We start from the raw sequence: 18,141 nt of genomic DNA, 5'->3' as shown, positions 1-18,141 counted from the left end.
GATTCACACGAATCTGGCACTGATATACGGAGAGCTAAACTGGCTGCTTCTGTGTCATAGGACTGTTTTACAGCTTTAGATGGCTTGTCGAATCTTTGTGGCAGGTTCCTCTTCATCGTCAGTTGAGGTGGCTTATTTGGGATGTCAAACAATGTGAGTACTGCATTCATGAACTGCGTTCATGAACTGGTTTTGTTCGAAATGTAGCGAACAAAAACCTAATATTATTATACAGGTAAACTGGGTCTTTTTTTCATAAGGTCTTCTCGTCTACTACTGACTAGCCATTTTCTGCTCCTAAAACGAAACATTAATCATTAATACATATGTAGTTTGCAAGTGAATCCTGAACATACAGTTTAGTAACATGATGGTATCTACCTCTCAGGATCCTTAGGAACCCAAAAAAAGACAACTGTAGTGTCTTCTTCCTGTTGTTGCTGCAATTTATTGCGCTACAAACGCTCCCGCTTGTAAAAACCATTGTAGAAATCAAAATAAACAACCACTATTCACTTTAACGATCGCGCCGAACTCACAGTTTAAGTTACTGGCCGCTTGAGGCGCCGTAGGCAACAAAATCGAGGCGAAGTGTCGCCATTGTTATGTTAGAGTTAGACTGTGATTATAGCAGACCATGATTCTGCGCATCCGAATGCTCTTTCCATAGATTTTTATACTCTATGGATGCACGTATGTGACATAATCTTTGACCCATGCTGTCAAGCAACAGCTGGTTGTCAACAAATATGAATGTTTTGAATTAGGTTAGCTGAATTGTACTTACTAAATGGTGTGTTTTCGTTGCCGAATTTCGGTAGTAGGTGAGAAACACTCGCTAGATTGACGCCAGGCGTAAAACAATTCTCCGAGGTCTAGACATTACAATCGCCGTTTTAATAAATAATAAAAAACAACAAAAACCTTTTATATTTTGTTGGCATCAGTATTTATTTTTTATCTCAGGAGTGTTGATTTGTGATGTACATTAGAAAACTGTTTCTCATTCCAGTTCCTGTGATACCTATTTCAAGAAGACTGTTGGTAAAGTGTCGACGTGTACTTCACAGGTCCTTCCGGTCTTTTGCAGAACGAGGTGAGTTGTCAAAATAGCGAAGCTATTGAGTGAGGGTTTTGCTGTCGACGAATGACTCGCAAAAATTTGCCTGTTTACGTCGTCGGGACGAGTCGGAAAATCTTTCGCTTCTATGAATAATGTTTAAGGCTTGTGATTTTCATCCACCCGTCATCCGTTGAGAAATTGGCACGACATTGTAGTACAGAATTAAAATTAACTGAAATTTCCGGGGCTGATTGGCAGAAGGTGATAACAATATTAAATAGGAAAACACTTCCTAATGTTCTGCAAATTTTAGAGAACATTAGGAAGGCTTTTCCTACTTAGTATAGGACAGAAATTGTTTCACTTGTGTCCCTGCCGCCCCATCCCCTAAACAATCCATCTTAATACACGAGTGTTTTATTAGATTCCATTTATGTGAGAGAAAGCTGTCAAATAAGAACAGGAAGTTTCCATTACTGATTAGAAGCGTGTGACAAATAATACTGAGGAGTTGTTATGGTATTAGTATGATATAGGTTCACTTTTGATTTTATTTACTATTCGTGGATCTAAGTTGTTGATACAGGATTTGCTCACAAATTTCCAAAGAAGAATGTAAATTTACGCATGTTTTAAGTTGCTCAACAACATCAAGGGGAAAAAAGTATGCGTGCAAGTGGATGACGAAAGGACAAACAAGACTGGTGTTTAGAGATGAAATACACGGGAATGAGACGTCATAGTGAACATGCAGAATATAATTACGTGTAAGAGACAGTGGTAAAAACATGGGACTAAGCACTATTTTTTTGTCTTCATATTTCCAGTGACATGTTATATGATGATTGTGTTATCTAGTCTGAATCAACACCATAATATTGCGGCCACAGTAATAAAATGTTGAACTAGGAAAAATCGAATGTGTTAGTAAACTTTTATTGAGTGTAGAAAACAAGAATAAATGTTACTGTCACCCACTAGCAAATATATTGGAAGCCAGTTTCTATGTAACAGTTTTACACGGTAGACATTTTCTTTGTTTATGTTTAACTTGATGCTGATGATCTATGTATTCATTAACACCAAAGACGTTGTTGGCTGTCAACACATTTCTTAACTCATTTCTTAAGTGACACTGATCTGATGATTTATTTTTGAGAATAAAACAGTGACTCAATGACTGGTTAATTTTGACAGAAAGGGATGTCATATCTTTTCTCTGTGAAAACATCCTTGCATCTTGTCTCGTAATTATGAACATTATATTTAATATTGAAAAAACCTTGTGAAACTTTAGGAAATGTGTGGATTCATTAAAAAACTCCATTCATAAGTGCCTTAGGTTGCCCTTTTTTTGGCTGTTACTGCATGTATTTGGAATTCAAAAGTATCTTCTTTGATACTTCCACACTTGTTGTGTAACTGAATTAGACACACTTCCCTAGTAGGCTAGAACATAGCACTAATGATGACAGTGACATGTCATGCCATGGACTCCACAAGACACCAAACGTTTTACGGCTCCATCTTAGTTCACGGCCACTCAATATGTCTCCCAGAGTTCGGTCATAGTTGGTCTAAGGCACCCACGTCTCACTTGATGATGTCTGATGTGCCCAACAGTATTGAAGTCAGGTAGCCTGGGAGACCACACGAGGATCATCATGTATGCAGGAAGTTCCTCAAAAAATTCTGATAATTGGTGTGTGATGGGATTGTGCATTGTATTGATTAATGTATGGGTTACTTCAATTGTGCCAGAGGTTGAACAAACAGATGCACATTGATATAGTAGATTTTTGTCTTGTTTGTTTGTGAGGAAGATTGTAGATGTTTCATTGGCCACATGTAAACCCTTATAAACAAGAACAACTGAACCATCAGCATTAATCCCATACTGTTAGCATGCAGTATGCACCACCTTGTGTTTTTCAGCATACTTATAGCCTGCCATCATTGTGTAAAAATGTATACCATGACTTGCCAATCTAGACGACCTTCTCAATGCCTTATTGGTGGTGTTCCTGCACCAACACTAATCTCTGCACTTTGTGATATATGCTGAGCATAAGTACATGAGTGAAATATGATATGTTGAAGTCTCTACCCTGTAACGAGATGGTGGCTCTGCATATTATAACTGCTCAGTGGTTGTTGTTTTTGTAAGCCAGCATTGTGTGTTAGTAAGTGACTTGCTACACTGTGTCCTCTCTGTCCACTATCACAAAACGCTTTAGTTTCAGTGACATATGTAATTAACATGTTACGTCCCCAAAGTAGCAGCTGTCCTTAATTCAGTGCTTCTCGTGTGCAATTTTTTTTAACTTATTTTCAAAAAGCAAAAAAATTTACATGAATTTTTAATTTGGTATTTCTACACCATTTCCTTAAATTCTAAATGATTGTGAATCCATAAACCTGATAATTTTTTATGACAGGCATGTTGAAGCTTATGGCTCTCAAATTTGTGCACTATGTTAGAATCTGAATCTGTGGTTGATGAGTGACATATTATCTATAATATAAACAACACTAAGGGGGCTAATACAGAATGTTTGACACTCCACAATGAACTTTTTTGAATGCTGAGTTATACATTCTGTTATGATATACTTCACTGGTACTGGAATGAGATTTTCACTCTGCAGCGGAGTGTGCGCTGATATGAAACTTCCTGGCAGATTAAAACTGTGTGCCCGACCGAGACTCGAACTCGGGGCCTTTGCCTTTCGCGGGCAAGTGCTCTACCAACTGAGCTACCGAAGCACGACTCACGCCCGGTACTCACAGCTTTACTTCTGCCAGTACCTCGTCTCCTACCTTCCAAACTTTACAGAAGCTCTCCTGCGAACCTTGCAGAACTAGCACTCCTGAAAGAAAGGATATTGCGGAGACATGGCTTAGCCACAGCCACTGGCTGTGGCTAAGCCATGTCTCCGCAATATCCTTTCTTTCAGGAGTGCTAGTTCTGCAAGGTTCGCAGGAGAGCTTCTGTAAAGTTTGGAAGGTAGGAGACGAGGTACTGGCAGAAGTAAAGCTGTGAGTACCGGGCGTGAGTCGTGCTTCGGTAGCTCAGTTGGTAGAGCACTTGCCCGCGAAAGGCAAAGGCCCCGAGTTCGAGTCTCGGTCGGGCACACAGTTTTAATCTGCCAGGAAGTTTCACTGGTACTTTTTATGCATGTGGGACTTCAGCCAGTCATAGGCCATTCACCAAACACTGTAACAAAATAACTTGGTGAGAAGCAGATCTCATGAATGATGTCATTAAAAAATCATTTGACTATTGATGAAACAGCAGACAAGAGAGTTCATTATTAACTGAAACACTGACCGCTAGGTTTAGAGAATAATATACAATTAGCCACTGCCACAGCCTTTACGCTACCATACCAAGTGATGTGGCACAGTGGTTAGCACACTGAACTCTCATTTGGGAGGACAATGCTTCAAACCCACATCTGGCCATCCATATCTAGATTTTCCATGATTACTCTAAATCGCTCTAGGAAAATGCTGCGATGGTTCCTTTGAAAGGGCACAGCCAATTTCCTTTTCCATCCTTGATAAATCCGAGCTTGTGGTCCACCTTGAATGACTTCAATTACGATGAGACGTTAAACCCAGCTTCCTTCCTTTGGTCTTTTTTACCCTTCCATGGGTTGGTAGAACTGTTGAAGGCAGCTAACCATACATGTGGGGTCCCAACACAGTTGTCCATTTGCAACATAATTCAGACAACTGATCTGGGTCCTCTAATCTAGAGCCAAGTGGAGGATCAAAACTAGAGGCTGTGTTGCTTTTGTGGTGGTATTGGCTGTATATTACTAGAAGTGATTGAAGCGTTCGATACACCTGCTGGCTTTGTCCAATTATGTTATAAAATTTTCAAAAAAGGCATCACCAACCAAATTAAAAGATCATGACCATGGCATCACAAACTCATGTGACCAAATTACAGGATGGCAACCATAACATTGGAAACATATATACAATGTTGCAAAACAATGTACATATTGCCAGTTACAAAATCATTCTCTTTACTAATAAGGAATCATAAAAAATAAGGGGCAACCTAAAAAAATATTTATTTTGGGGGGAGGAAAGGGGTGACCAAACTTAATTAGCCAATCCCAACAACCAATGATAATGAAAATATAATATCAAATCCATACCAAAAACACATTCTAAAAATTATCACCAAATCCTCCACTTAACCTATATAGCTCACTTGAAATGTTAATACCATTATAGCCTCCTTGGTGTTGTTTATATTTATACAGGGTGTTACAAAAAGGTACGGCCAAACTTTCAGGAAACATTCCTCACACACAAATAAAGAAAAGATGTTATGTGGACATGTGTCCGGAAACGCTTAATTTCCATGTTAGAGCTCATTTTAGTTTCGTCAGTATGTACTGTACTTCCTCGATTCACCGCCAGTTGGCCCAATTGAGGGAAGGTAATGTTGACTTCGGTGCTTGTGTTCACATGCAACTTATTGTTCTACGGTACTAGCATCAAGCACATCAGTACGTAGCATCAACAGGTTAGTGTTCATCACGAACGTGGTTTTGCAGTCAGTGCAATGTTTACAAATGCAGAGTTGGCAGATGCCCATTTGATGTATGGATTAGCACGGGGCAATAGCCGTGGCGCGGTACGTTTGTATCGAAACAGATTTCCAGAACGAAGGTGTCCTGACAGGAAGACGTTTGAAGCAATTGATTGGCACTTAGGGAGCATGGAACTTTCCAGCCTATGACTCGCGAGTGGGGATGACCTAGAAGGACGAGGACACCTGCAATGGATGAGGCAATTCTTCGTGCAGTTGACGATAATCCTAATGTCAGCGTCAGAGAAGTTGGTGCTGTACAAGGTAACGTTGACCACGTCACTATATGGAGAGTGCTACGGGAGAACCAGTTGTTTCCGTACCATGTACAGTGTGTGCAGGCACTATCAGCAGCTGATTGGCCTCCACAGGTACACTTCTGCGAATGGTTCATCCAACAATGTGTCGATCCTCTTTTCAGTGCAATTGTTTTCTTTACGGATGAGGCTTCATTCCGACGTGTTCAAATTGTAAATTTTCACAATCAACATGTGTGGGCTGACGAGAATCCGCATGCAATTGTGCAATCACGTCATCAACACAGATTTTCTGTGAATGTTTGGGCAGGCATTGTTGGTGATGTCTTGATTGGGCCCCATGTTCTTCCACCTACACTCAATGGAGCACGTTATCATGATTTCATACGGTATATTCTACCTGTGCTGCTAGAACATGTGCCTTTACGAGTACGACACAATATGTGGTTCATGCACGATGGAGCTCCTGCACATTTCAGTTGAAGTGTTCGTACGCTTCTCAACAACAGATTCGGTGACCAATGAATTGGTAGAGGTGGACCAATTCCATGGCCTCCACGCTCTCCTGACCTCAACCCTCTTGACTTTCATTTATGGGGTCATTTGAAAGCTCTTGTCTACGCAACCCCGGTACCAAATGTAGAGACTCTTCGTGCTCGTATTGTGGACGGCTGTGATACAATATGCCATTGTCCAGGGCTGCATCAGGGATTCCATCCGACGTAGGGTGGATGCATGTATCCTCGCTAACGGAGGACATTTTGAACATTTCCTGTAACAAAGTGTTTGAAGTTACGCTGGTACGTTCTGTTGCTGTGTGTTTCCATTCCATGATTGATGTGATTTGAAGAGAAGTAATAAAATGAGCTCTAACATGGAAAGTAAGAGTTTCCGGATTTATGTCCACATAACATATTTTCTTTCTTTGTGTGTGAGGAATGTTTCCTGAAAGTTTGGCTGTACCTTTTTGTAACACCCTGTAGATAATATGACTCTTATCAGCTACATATTCAGATTCTAACATAATGCTCAAATTTGTAAACCATGAGCTTCAGCATGCCTGTTATAAAAAATTATCAGCATGCATAGCTGTTTCAAAAGAAAAAAAAATGAGAAAATCATGCACATGAAAGTGATAAAGAATGGTGAACTTGATTCTGATCACTACCTCTCCTAATTTAACATTAAACTTCTAAATGGTAAAATACAAATAAAGTAAAAGGCACTTACTACAACAAAACAGTCCATTCAACAATAAGATGAAATTAAAATAACAAAACATGGCAGTTGGCAAGAATTAGCTAGATAAACTAATAATGCTACACAGAGAACATTTGTATCAAACAAAATAAAAATAAAATGAGGTAGAATGAAGTATGTAAAGAAGTTTTGATAGAGGTGTCAAAAAATGGAAAAAGTGGGAATATCAAGGAAAATGGAACACTATGATTAATTTAAACGGCAAATGAAGGAAACAGCAAAGGCAATAAGAAGAACTAAGAGAGATGTTGAAACGTCAAACTTTCAACTTGCCATGAAAAGAGGCTGCTATATTTGCAACTGCTGCCAACATCTGAACGAAAATAGTAGTACGTTACTTCAATACAACTCCCCCTCTCCCTCCGCCCCCCCCCCCCCTTCTCTCTCTCTCTCTCTCTCTCTCTCTCTGCATAAAATTGATGGGAAGATAAAGTTTATCCTCTCCCCTATTCTTTCTCCATGGAACAACAAGATTCGAGCTCCCCATACTGCCTCCCTCATTTATACTAGAGCTAATGTGTGAGCAATGTCATTCATGTGCTGTATACCATACGGAGAGGTTTAGGTTTGATATATACAAATTAGGTTAGGAATTATTGTTATCAACAGTTTTTTGTCTCTGTAATTCAGTTGTACTGTGTAGTGAGAGGGTCAGGTTCTTTTTGTAAATAACAACAATGGTATAACAAATTAACTTATGGTTAATTAGGAGCAATTTTTTTGTTAACAATAATTGTTGTTGTTTATTAACATGTTTTCTTTTCTTTTATGTTTTTATGTACAAAGCTATTTTACAATATACATGTTTTATAACATAAATTTTTCCTTGTAACCCAACACTATCAGTTACATTTGAATTGTTAGTACGAAGAAGGGAGTGGATCCAAAATCTCCTTGTAAGGGGAAGTACAAGAAACTTTTTCCTTTTCTTATTTTTAATTTTATTTAATTTTATCTTAGTGGAACATTTATATGATATTCTTTACATTAACCTCCTATGTCAGTACCTTGAAAAGATAAATTGGATTGTCCTGAGGAATGCATCACAGTATTAAAAACTGTGGATTTGTTCCCATCTTCAAACTGATTATCAATTAGGCATTAAAAAATTCCTGTCACATCAGAAATATTTATATTTTCACAAAACTTTCATAATAGAACATATCAGAAGTTTATATACTACTCACAAGTTTTCAAAGAATTATCTATGAAATTAACCCTGACAATCATTACTGTCATTCACTTTTATCATCGTCTACAACAGCTGCTGCTGGTTTCATCAATATCTCATAAAATGGTCTGTACTCATGTGGAATTATGTAACTGTCTTCATACTCCCTTGATCTTCTTGTCTTGTGATGCAATTTTTGTTGTCTTGTACTTCAATTTTTCCATTTTACGCCACTTGTGTGGGAATGTGGGACACTCTTGTTCTTTTGCAGCAAGAAAATGTTCTTCACCATACCATCAGTGAAGTCAGAGGCAGTTAAATAACCTTTGGGTAAGAAATATTCTAACTGCCTGTATTTTAAAATCAAAAATGAGGAGCTTACCAGAGACTTGTTCATTGTTGGTGTTGCCAAACTAATACGCTTTCAAACCATCTAGAATAGTTACTATATGAATAACTGTTATTCATTTACCTTTAATGAACAATATCTAAATTCAGACATCAGGCATTAAATACAAAACAATACTCTGATGCACTGCAAACATGAAGCCTTAAGCAACTGAACAGCCGATGTGTACACCTGCTGTTAGAGCAACCACAGCATTGTGGGTTGACAAACTCAAAACTGGCATATGTTCTCTTCTTTGAACTATTGAATATTTCCTAGTCTGATTAAACCAGGATGTGAGTGGTTTTCAGTCTCTTTTTACAGCTCACAATGTACATCTACAAGATGGGGCAAATAAAAGTGGTCCAGAGAACAGATTTACTTGGTACAAAGAAACACAGCAAATGAAAGGGACTACAATACTAACCTGACTATAGCAGATGTTGAAAGTGAACATCCTTCATCTCTTAGTGCTTTTGGACGCTGGTCAGCAAGTTGCTGAAGGGTGATTGAAGTTGGACTGCTGGAATTGCTGCAACAATCTCATCCAAAATGCTCTGCTGCAGTTCTTGAAAAAACATCACACGAAGTAGTCGCACACTGACAGATCGGATGACCTGGCCGGCCAGCTAAGGCCGTGACCAGACTGACCTCTGCTAACAACTCTGTCAGGTGTGAAGACTGGTAAATGTGTTCCATTCTGCTGGAAGTAACTGTAGGTCTTCCCGTCCTCCGTTAATGCTGCCACAAATGGTTTCAAATTGTTGGCAATGTAATGTGTCGAAGTGAGCATCTGATGAAAGAAGATGGGATGAATAATGCAGTGTGCAGACACTGGCCACCAAACCCCAACTTTATGATCATGCAATTTTGTTTTGTGGAAGTTATACAGATTCTCTGCTGCCCAGAACCTGTGATTCTGAGAGACGATGTAACCACTCAGGTGAAACCAGGCTTCATCAAACATAAAGAATAGATCCATGTCCAAGCCATTCATTGTTGTCTCAGTGAATAGCCACTCAAAAAACTGGAGACACTGAGAAACATTTACATTTTTTTAAATGCATGAACATGCAGGTCCAGGTGGATTAGTCATCCACATGATTGATGTGATATGCCGGTCTCTTGTGACAGGCATCAGGTTGATTTGGTAGGACTCAAAAGCATTTTCTGGTGAACTGAAGCCACATTTTCTTATACATGGGCATGTTTTTGAATGTTCTTTCACTTCTTTGAAAGAGATATTGTCTCTCACTATTTTTGGACTAAGCGTTGCGTGGCACTCGTTGCTGGTACTTTGACACCATTAAACTTCTCAGGAAGCAACTGACCATACAGTTTTCACAACTTTATTGTGATGTAACTTTCCACCATAAACACGCACTGCTCCACTGTAAGTACCATTGCCCCATTTGCACTGCTCCACTCACAATGATACAGCCTCCACTACGCTCTAACCGGTGTTGATCACGTGGTGGGCATATATGTCATGTGTGCCTCACAGGGTGTGTATACATTAACGTAAAATCATATCCACTCATCTGGGCCACTTTTGTTTGCCCACGTATACACTAACACTAGTTTGACAGTAAAAAACAATTTTTTTTCCCCCATTGTTCCTTCTTCAAACTACCTATTGATTAATGCACTGAAAGCTAGTAGAGAGAAAAACTTAAAAATTATGTTTCCCATCTTACGTCAGTTTCTGTATACACTTGTCATTCTTTTTTAAACAGTATGTACACTTTAATAATTTCTTCTATGTACATTTATCATTGCTGTAAATCAGTATAAAGAAAATATGGACTAGCCACAGCAGGCGAAGAAACACACACACACACACACACACACACACACACACACACACACACACACACACACACACACACGTATACGATATATACATGCATACATAGTGTGCAGTCATGTACACAGTACGCATAATATATACAATTTCTATGCACACAGTGCACAGATATTCACTCATACACATACACACATCTGTAACAAATGGTTAATATAGCTATTCTGCATACACAACCACTATTTAAAATTAAATACACTTCCATAAACTCAGTCACTCAAGTGAGTAGTGTGAGCATGGGAGGGAGCTGATCCCATTCCCACAGATGAAGCATTTGTCATCATAACACGACAGCCCAGCTTTCAGCTGCATTGTAGTATGTACCTCATGACCTAGCGATTGAAAGACTACTTGGCAGACCATATGTGGAGCAGCGACAACGCCCTCAGCAGGCACCTCTTGTAATCCTTGATCGTGACAGCCTGTGAGGCTGTGTGATGCACACCCTTAGCCCGCCTTTGGACAGCACCTGCATTATGCGGTATGCATACATTTTTTATCTGAGCCCCGCAAACTCCACAGTCTGTGAACCATTCGCCTCATCTTTCATCAGACTGATAACCTTGTTTTAAGATGTTACTCTGCAAGGATTATCAGCTGCATATCCAGACGTGTCAAATGCTTCGATATTGTACCTAATTACTTCATATTTATTGCAGCCTTTCAGTCTGTAGATGGAACTGTCTGTACCCATGTAAAGTAATTTGAAATCAGCAAAGTTTGGCTTCATGAACTCAGAGTGGAACTGGTCCAGAACACACATACTGATATAGATAGGCTTCGTGAATTGCATTGAAACTTTAGCCATTTCCAGTGTGACTAGTTGTTGATTTAAGTTGGTGGACTGCTTAAAATTTGGTCTGGCTATGTAACCTCTTGCATCAAAATGCCCCTCGTAATGGTAAAGTAAATGAATCTTGTGGTATTCTCTAACATTTTCCACAATTTCTCCAAAAATTGCATTATTTATTAATTTAGAAATATTTTTTTGAAAGTCCCACGTAATGAGATCCCTCTGTTCAGTGTTTGCATTAATGTATCCATTTAAACACCAACACTGTTTGAAGGAGATGCTGCAGGTGATTCTAATAAGCTCCACCCGCAAATTGAGAGATTGCTGGAGGTTTCTGTACTGCAGAATATACAACAGTTGGAACTTAAATAGTGGCAGCTATTTATTCACAACCAATACAAAAGAGTTACATGTTTGCACCTGTTACTGTCCTTCAAAGTAGTCACCGGCGTTGTGTAGGACCCATTGCCAGCATTGTGGAAGGCATAGTATACTGTTAGCAGAGCCTGTTCTGTTGATAGTTTGAATGGAGCAGTTTACTGCCTGTCGAATCTCTTTAACAGTTCTGTAGCGAATGCCATGAAATGGTTCCTTCATGTTCTGAATCAAATCAAAGTCACAAGGACTTAAGTCCGGGGAGTATGGTGGATGGTACAATACTTCCCAGTCCCATCGTTGTAACAGAGCAACAACAGCTTGCGCTGTATGCGCCCACGCATTGTCATGCAAATTGATGGGTGGGTTATGCAGAAAGTGTTGCCACTTCTTTCGCAAATCTGGTCAGAGGTGATGCTCCAAAAACGAACAGTAATACTGTGCATTGACGGTCTGGCATGGAGGAGTGTAATGCTTTAGGATAACATCATCACAGTCATACATGAGAATCACCAAAACTTTCACCATACTGGAGCTCTGATGCACTTTTGACTTTCTACAGAGACCCATAATGACACCATTCCTTGGATTGGCGTTTCAGTTTTGGCTCATATAATGTGGCCCATGTCTCATCCAGCGTTACAATACGGCATAAGAAAGCCTCTGTTACGCGCTCATAGCGCTCCAAGTGCGTCTGAGGGGTGTCGTAACGCATCCATTTCTGCGTTTACGTCAAGTCATGCGGAACCCATCGTGATGCAAGTTTTTGCAAGCCAAAGCGTTCCTTCAGGATGCAAAGCACAGTCGTATGCACTAATCTGGTTTCATGGGTGAGCTCACAAATTGTATGGCGTTTATCACTGTCAAATAACATGGCAACATCATGCATTTCTTCTTTAGAGACACTAGGACAACCTGTCCGATGCATGTCTGCCACAGTTTGCCGACCTTCGTTGAAGGCTTCTACCCAATGTGCCACTTTTCTGTACTGCAATACCGATTTCCTGCCTGCCTCTTGAAGACCTTGATGATACTGTCATGCTGTATGACCTCTGGCACATTCATTCTTGATCCAACTCCATTGTTCCTGTTTCTGAAACATAGTGACACCATTATCTTAGACTGCTTGTTCACAAGTGACTGTGTTTCCCTTGATTATGCACACGCCGGTGATGTGGAACAGGCAAGTCCATTTGCTCAGAGGTAAGGTAGGTATGTCAACAACATGTGCTATCAGCGACAATAGTAGATTCCATTGCATAGTATCTCCACAGCAGTGTTGTCACTATTTAAGTTTCAGCCTACGTATATCTGCTTATTCCCCATCATTATCATCAGATTGTGCATGATTAGGCATTCCGGACACAGCGGCAAGTTTCCATGCAAGTCATTTAAATGAGTATGGCTTGCCAGTCCTGTCTCCAAAACATATCCTTGACCTGAATATCTGCAGCAAAATCATGGACCTTTGCCTTCAGTCTGACTATTTCCTCTTTGGACATCCAACGGAACCCTCCAATCGGCAGAGACTGTTGTGTGACATGTCCATAGAGGTTGTTTACATCCAAGTAAAGGATATAACTTAAATTCTCAGATATCCTGTATTCATTCACAGGTTATTCACCTTGGCATACCTGGAGACACATTGTCAAAGTACCCTGTGAAACTTTCATTCGAAGAAGAACAGCTTGTCAACATTGGTCAATAGTTCGATGCTGACATGCGTTCTTAACATTGTGTCCCACAGAAGTCCTAGTGTTGTGTAATAGAAGGCAGGATGCATATAGTATGTACCCAGGCATACATTCTGTAATTTCTCAAAAATGTCTGCGAGCAGGCATACATCTGTTTTTATGTACAACCTAGCATATTCCCCAAATTCAGGGATATTGAACACCTGCCAAACTTTCATTACATGTACATACACTACATCTATAATGGCAGTGCCTATGAGTTTAGTAAATGAATGTGGCTATGTTGGGCAATTTGATTTCATGGAATCTCTCGACTGAATAGAGGTATTCATAAGGAAAGACCTTCTCTTTGACACAGGATGAAATTTTGCATCATCGGGATATGCAGCTCTGATAACTCACTGTCTCAGCAAGTTTTTGAGGAATTGCATGCATGAAGCATGGCGTATCCAGGAAATGGAGCATTACTTTTTGTGTGATTCGCTTGGAAAATGAAATGTGTACTTCAACGATATCAGGTATGACACTGAGCTTATCTTTCAAACCGAAAAATCAGTGCTTAACAAAGAAGTGAGCATCATACCTACTCAAATTATGGAAGAAGATGGGTATGGTTTGTGGCAGTTGGTATTTCAAGTTGCATGTGTCTTGGACTGCACTGCAAAACCTCCTCGTTAGATTACAGTGGCCTGCCTTGTAAAACACCAGAAGAATTAATGTTGAGAAAGGTTTATCACTGCCATAGGGATGCATAACTCTTCTTCACATGTATGGTTCAAGTTGCTATTTTTCTATGGTCACCATTTAGTAACCAGTATTTCCAATGCCCTTTTAGATAGCAACATTCACTCTGACCCTATTATCACAGACACATTGCATTATACTTACTCTGAGCATCTGCATCCAACTACCCCTCAGCTTTCTGTCTACACATAAGATGAGTAGGGTGTAAGAACCTATCCTACACTAATCAATGCCCGGAACCATATAATGCTCCTTTCATTGTGTGAGAACTTCTCCCTCTGGCCCTTAGCTGCGACATGGCACTGAGACAGGTGGAATCTACAGTCAAATGCTGTAACATCTAACTGTGAATTACTGACACCATGTACTTTCAGTACTCAATTGTATCTGGTGTGATGATGTGTTCTTTTATTTATTTATTATAATCATAAAACCTGCCCTACTGTGTGTTTAAAGCGGGTCATACAATACATCAGTAAATTGGTAATTCACTACACAATAGTATCATTTTTTCATGAACTCTAGCAATCCAATATTAAGATACTAAATTATACAAAATAATTAATAATAAATGTATATCTGTATATATAAAGAAAAAGTAGTTAGGAAGAAAATAAAACAGAGTATATAATGAAACAAAAACAAAAATAGATAAATGTATTATGTTACTTCTTATGTAAATTTCTCTAAATGCTGTTTGTGGTTACCTCAAGACATCTTTGAGTTTTGCTAGTGCTGAGTGAGAAAATAGCGTACGCATCAGCCATCTCTAGTTAACTGTCCAGTTGTTTAGTGACTCAGCAGAAACATCGAGTCATCGCAACAATTATTACTAATAACTAATGTATTTATATTAAAATTAAATTAAAACTAAATTACTATTGAATATGCTTTTATTGACAGACACCACACAACACTTTACTGATCATATGGTTTTTTGCCTCTTCCTCAGCATCAGCACTACCACCATCCTTTCATACCTCCTCATCACTCGTTTATTCCCTGTCACTCATCCCTCTCTTCTGTTGATGTCTCTTATACCCACATTTCTTTTCTGATAGCTGCTCTGAAATTATTTAGTTCTTTCCTAGATGTGTTATTCATGACTGGCATGTGTAAGCATTCATAATTAGGTATGTACGTTATTCTTCCTGAGGGGCTTCATAGTCCTAGCGTCCACTTGGAGTGGGCATGTTCACACCACATGCTCAGCTGATCCTAATTCACCATAGTCACACAATGCTGACAGTCTCTTTCCTATTCTGTGTATGTATGGGGGGTATGGGCCGTGACCTGTCATAAAAGTGAACATACCTCTGCAGAGAACGTAATGAATCATTTGTATTCTCTCTTGTGTTTGGAAGGATACTGTATAACTGGCATCCTTTATTTCTGCTATCCCAGTCCTGCTGCCATTCATCAGGTGTCCTGTCTCGAAGATCTAATTTATTAGTTATTCTGGAACCTGTAGTTTCTTGTACTTTGTCTTTGTTATCCCGTTGCAATCTGTATTCTGTGACATGATATCTTACTGTGATATCAATGGGACATATTCCCAGAATGATGAGAAGAGCCTCTGCCAGTGTAGTACTGTATGATCCCATCATTCTTAGGAGAATCCCTCACTGCATACGTCTTAGGAAGTCTCTGTGTCATACCAGGGGGAACTAGATGCCAAGCGCTTGCTGCAAAGCTCACAATGGCAATCAGTATTGCATTGTGGTACAGTTTAAAAGCCTCCAGGGATAAATTGGCAGTGTAGGTACTGGCAATTTTGTGAATGATTTTGGCAGCCTTTAGGCAGACAGTATATAAACAAGCTGAGAAGTTTCTACTGTCATTGAGCAAAACTCCTGAATACCTGCATTCATTGCTGCTTTTAATTAAGCTCTATTTAATCCAAAGGTTGGATTCCTCTTTAGGGAGAGTTTGCCCTTTAGCAGCATGCATGTATTTTTATTTGTAGCTCCTGCATCACCCCTACATATTTGAGAGCATGTTGTTGCATTTTCTTCAAGACTCAGTCTGGAATCTCCAGAGACCACAACTGAGATATCATCAGTGTAAGTCACAACTCCATTCGCTTCATCAGTCCCTTCCAGTAGCAGCTCTGTTGCTAGGTCCCAATGTATTGGTCTACATATCGAGCCATGTGGACAGCCATTTGTAAGTTTTTGTTACCCAATGCCACTCAGCAAGCCATTCGACTGTGCGACCATTACATTAGTCCTTGAAACTTAAATAAAGTCGCTTTGGGATCCAAAGACTTCTTAACTATTGAACATCGCAGCCACCAGAAATTATCGAATGCGCCTGCGATGTTGATAATTATTGCAGTACAATATTTATTGGTTGCCCTGCCTACAATTTGAAGAGGCGGAGTAATGGCACCATCTGTCGATTTACCTTTGTGAAAGCCGAACTGACATGCGCTGAGGTGGAGCTCTGTGTGCTCTTGAAGACGCTTGCAGTGTGTCCGCTCATGAACTTTTGCCAATGTATTTATTAAACATATAGGTCTATAGCTCTTCGGCTCTACGGGATTTTTATCGAGACCATTCTTTATTGTAAGTGTACGTGAAGATTTCCAAATCTCTGGTATCATGCTCTGTCTCAACGCTTCTTTCAATAGACGTGGTAAGAACGGCACTATGATTGGAGTTACTTTCTGTATCACCTCTGAAGAGATGCCATATGGACTCGGTGCCTTGCCACGTTTAAGCGTGACTATCGCTACTTCTTCGTGAAGGAACGGGATTAGGACGTCACTGATACTGTATTCATAACTCATCTGGTCATGGAGCACTCATTGATGGTTGTTATCTGTATCTGCAGAATAATGTGGCGGAATTCCTCCAGCCGTTTGTCTTGCGAAGGGTGGGAGCCTTAATTTCGTCAGATATGAGTTTGTATGGCTGATCGCCCAAGTATTGCTTCAGTTGTTCATTCAGAAAGCGCTTCCAGTGCTTATTTTTAGTGTCTCGGATCTTGTATCACTATATTTGGTTCAGATGCCGGTTTATATTTAGCATTCTTACTCTCTCTCTCTCTCTCTCTCTCTCTCTCTCTCTCTCTCATCCCGCCATATAGAGTGCTGGTAACTTTCAACCTTGCGTTATGGACTTTCTGCTCAGGTCTGTCAGTTCCCTATTAGTTCCCTACACCGAAGTGTCTTAGGAGTAACTATATTGCCTCTTCGGGATGTGATTTGCCTGCACCCGCTGCAGGAGCTCGCTGAAGGTCTGCATCTGAAGATCTTTGTTTTCAGATAAATGGCCTTATGTCATTATTGTCGCTAGTGGTCATATGTTGTTTGACCTCCCAGGATATAAACTTATTAGCCACTGCCCGATTTGCCAGGGTAGTGTCTATATTGGTCTTTGTACCGCTACTATTTGCAAATGTGCTACGCTGTCCTCCTTGACCACAGTCGGATCCAGTTCTTGGATCAAGTTCTGCAACATTACACCACGTTCATCTGTCGTTCTGCTGTGCCAAAGCACCGACTTTGCGTGCCCATCAGCTCCGATTATGAGACAAGAACAGCGAATGTGCAATGCTCCAGCTCTTAATTTGTCAACGTACAGAACAATCCTGTGGGAGTACTGTATGTATATGCAGGTAATAATCCACCTGCATTGAGGAGTACTCGTCGCTACTGTAACACCATGGCCACCGTACAACTATGTGACTTTACTGATAATGTATCTACGATTGAGAATGGTGATTACTGCCTTGGCTTTCAGGTGCTCAAGTAAAGTGGTCACGTGTGTGTCGGTAAATGTGGAAGTTTCCCATTCCTCACGTATGGTCGTGGACTAGCTTGACATCGGCACCCAGTTCCTTCACGATCTTTCGCAGCTCACTCATTACCGATGCGCAGTGCATAGCGTTGATCTGAAGGAAACTTCTAGACGTAT

At 40.0% G+C, this 18,141-nt stretch overlaps 1 protein-coding gene across 13 annotated transcripts in view; it reads left to right on the top strand.

Annotated features, from left to right (window-relative positions):
• Positions 1 to 668: 668 nt before the first annotated feature.
• The window catches only part of LOC126184838 (battenin), a 236,288-nt gene continuing 218,815 nt past the window's right edge, over positions 669 to 18,141 (top strand). For 3 of the 13 annotated variants that reach the window (XM_049927437.1, XM_049927440.1, XM_049927442.1), the window contains exons 1-2: positions 749 to 767; positions 1,013 to 1,096. Coding sequence is in view for 2 of the 13 variants with exons in the window: in XM_049927430.1 (XP_049783387.1) it covers positions 791 to 824; positions 1,013 to 1,096 (118 nt within the window). In the remaining 11 variants the exon portion in view is untranslated. The other 10 variants (XM_049927443.1, XM_049927434.1, XM_049927436.1 and 7 more) reach the window with 8 other exon arrangements.

This window comes from Schistocerca cancellata, chromosome 4 (assembly GCF_023864275.1).
Source record: "Schistocerca cancellata isolate TAMUIC-IGC-003103 chromosome 4, iqSchCanc2.1, whole genome shotgun sequence".
Lineage (NCBI taxonomy): Eukaryota > Metazoa > Arthropoda > Insecta > Orthoptera > Acrididae > Schistocerca > Schistocerca cancellata.
Note: the sequence above shows the minus strand (reverse complement) of the source record. Positions and strands in the feature narration are given on the sequence as shown.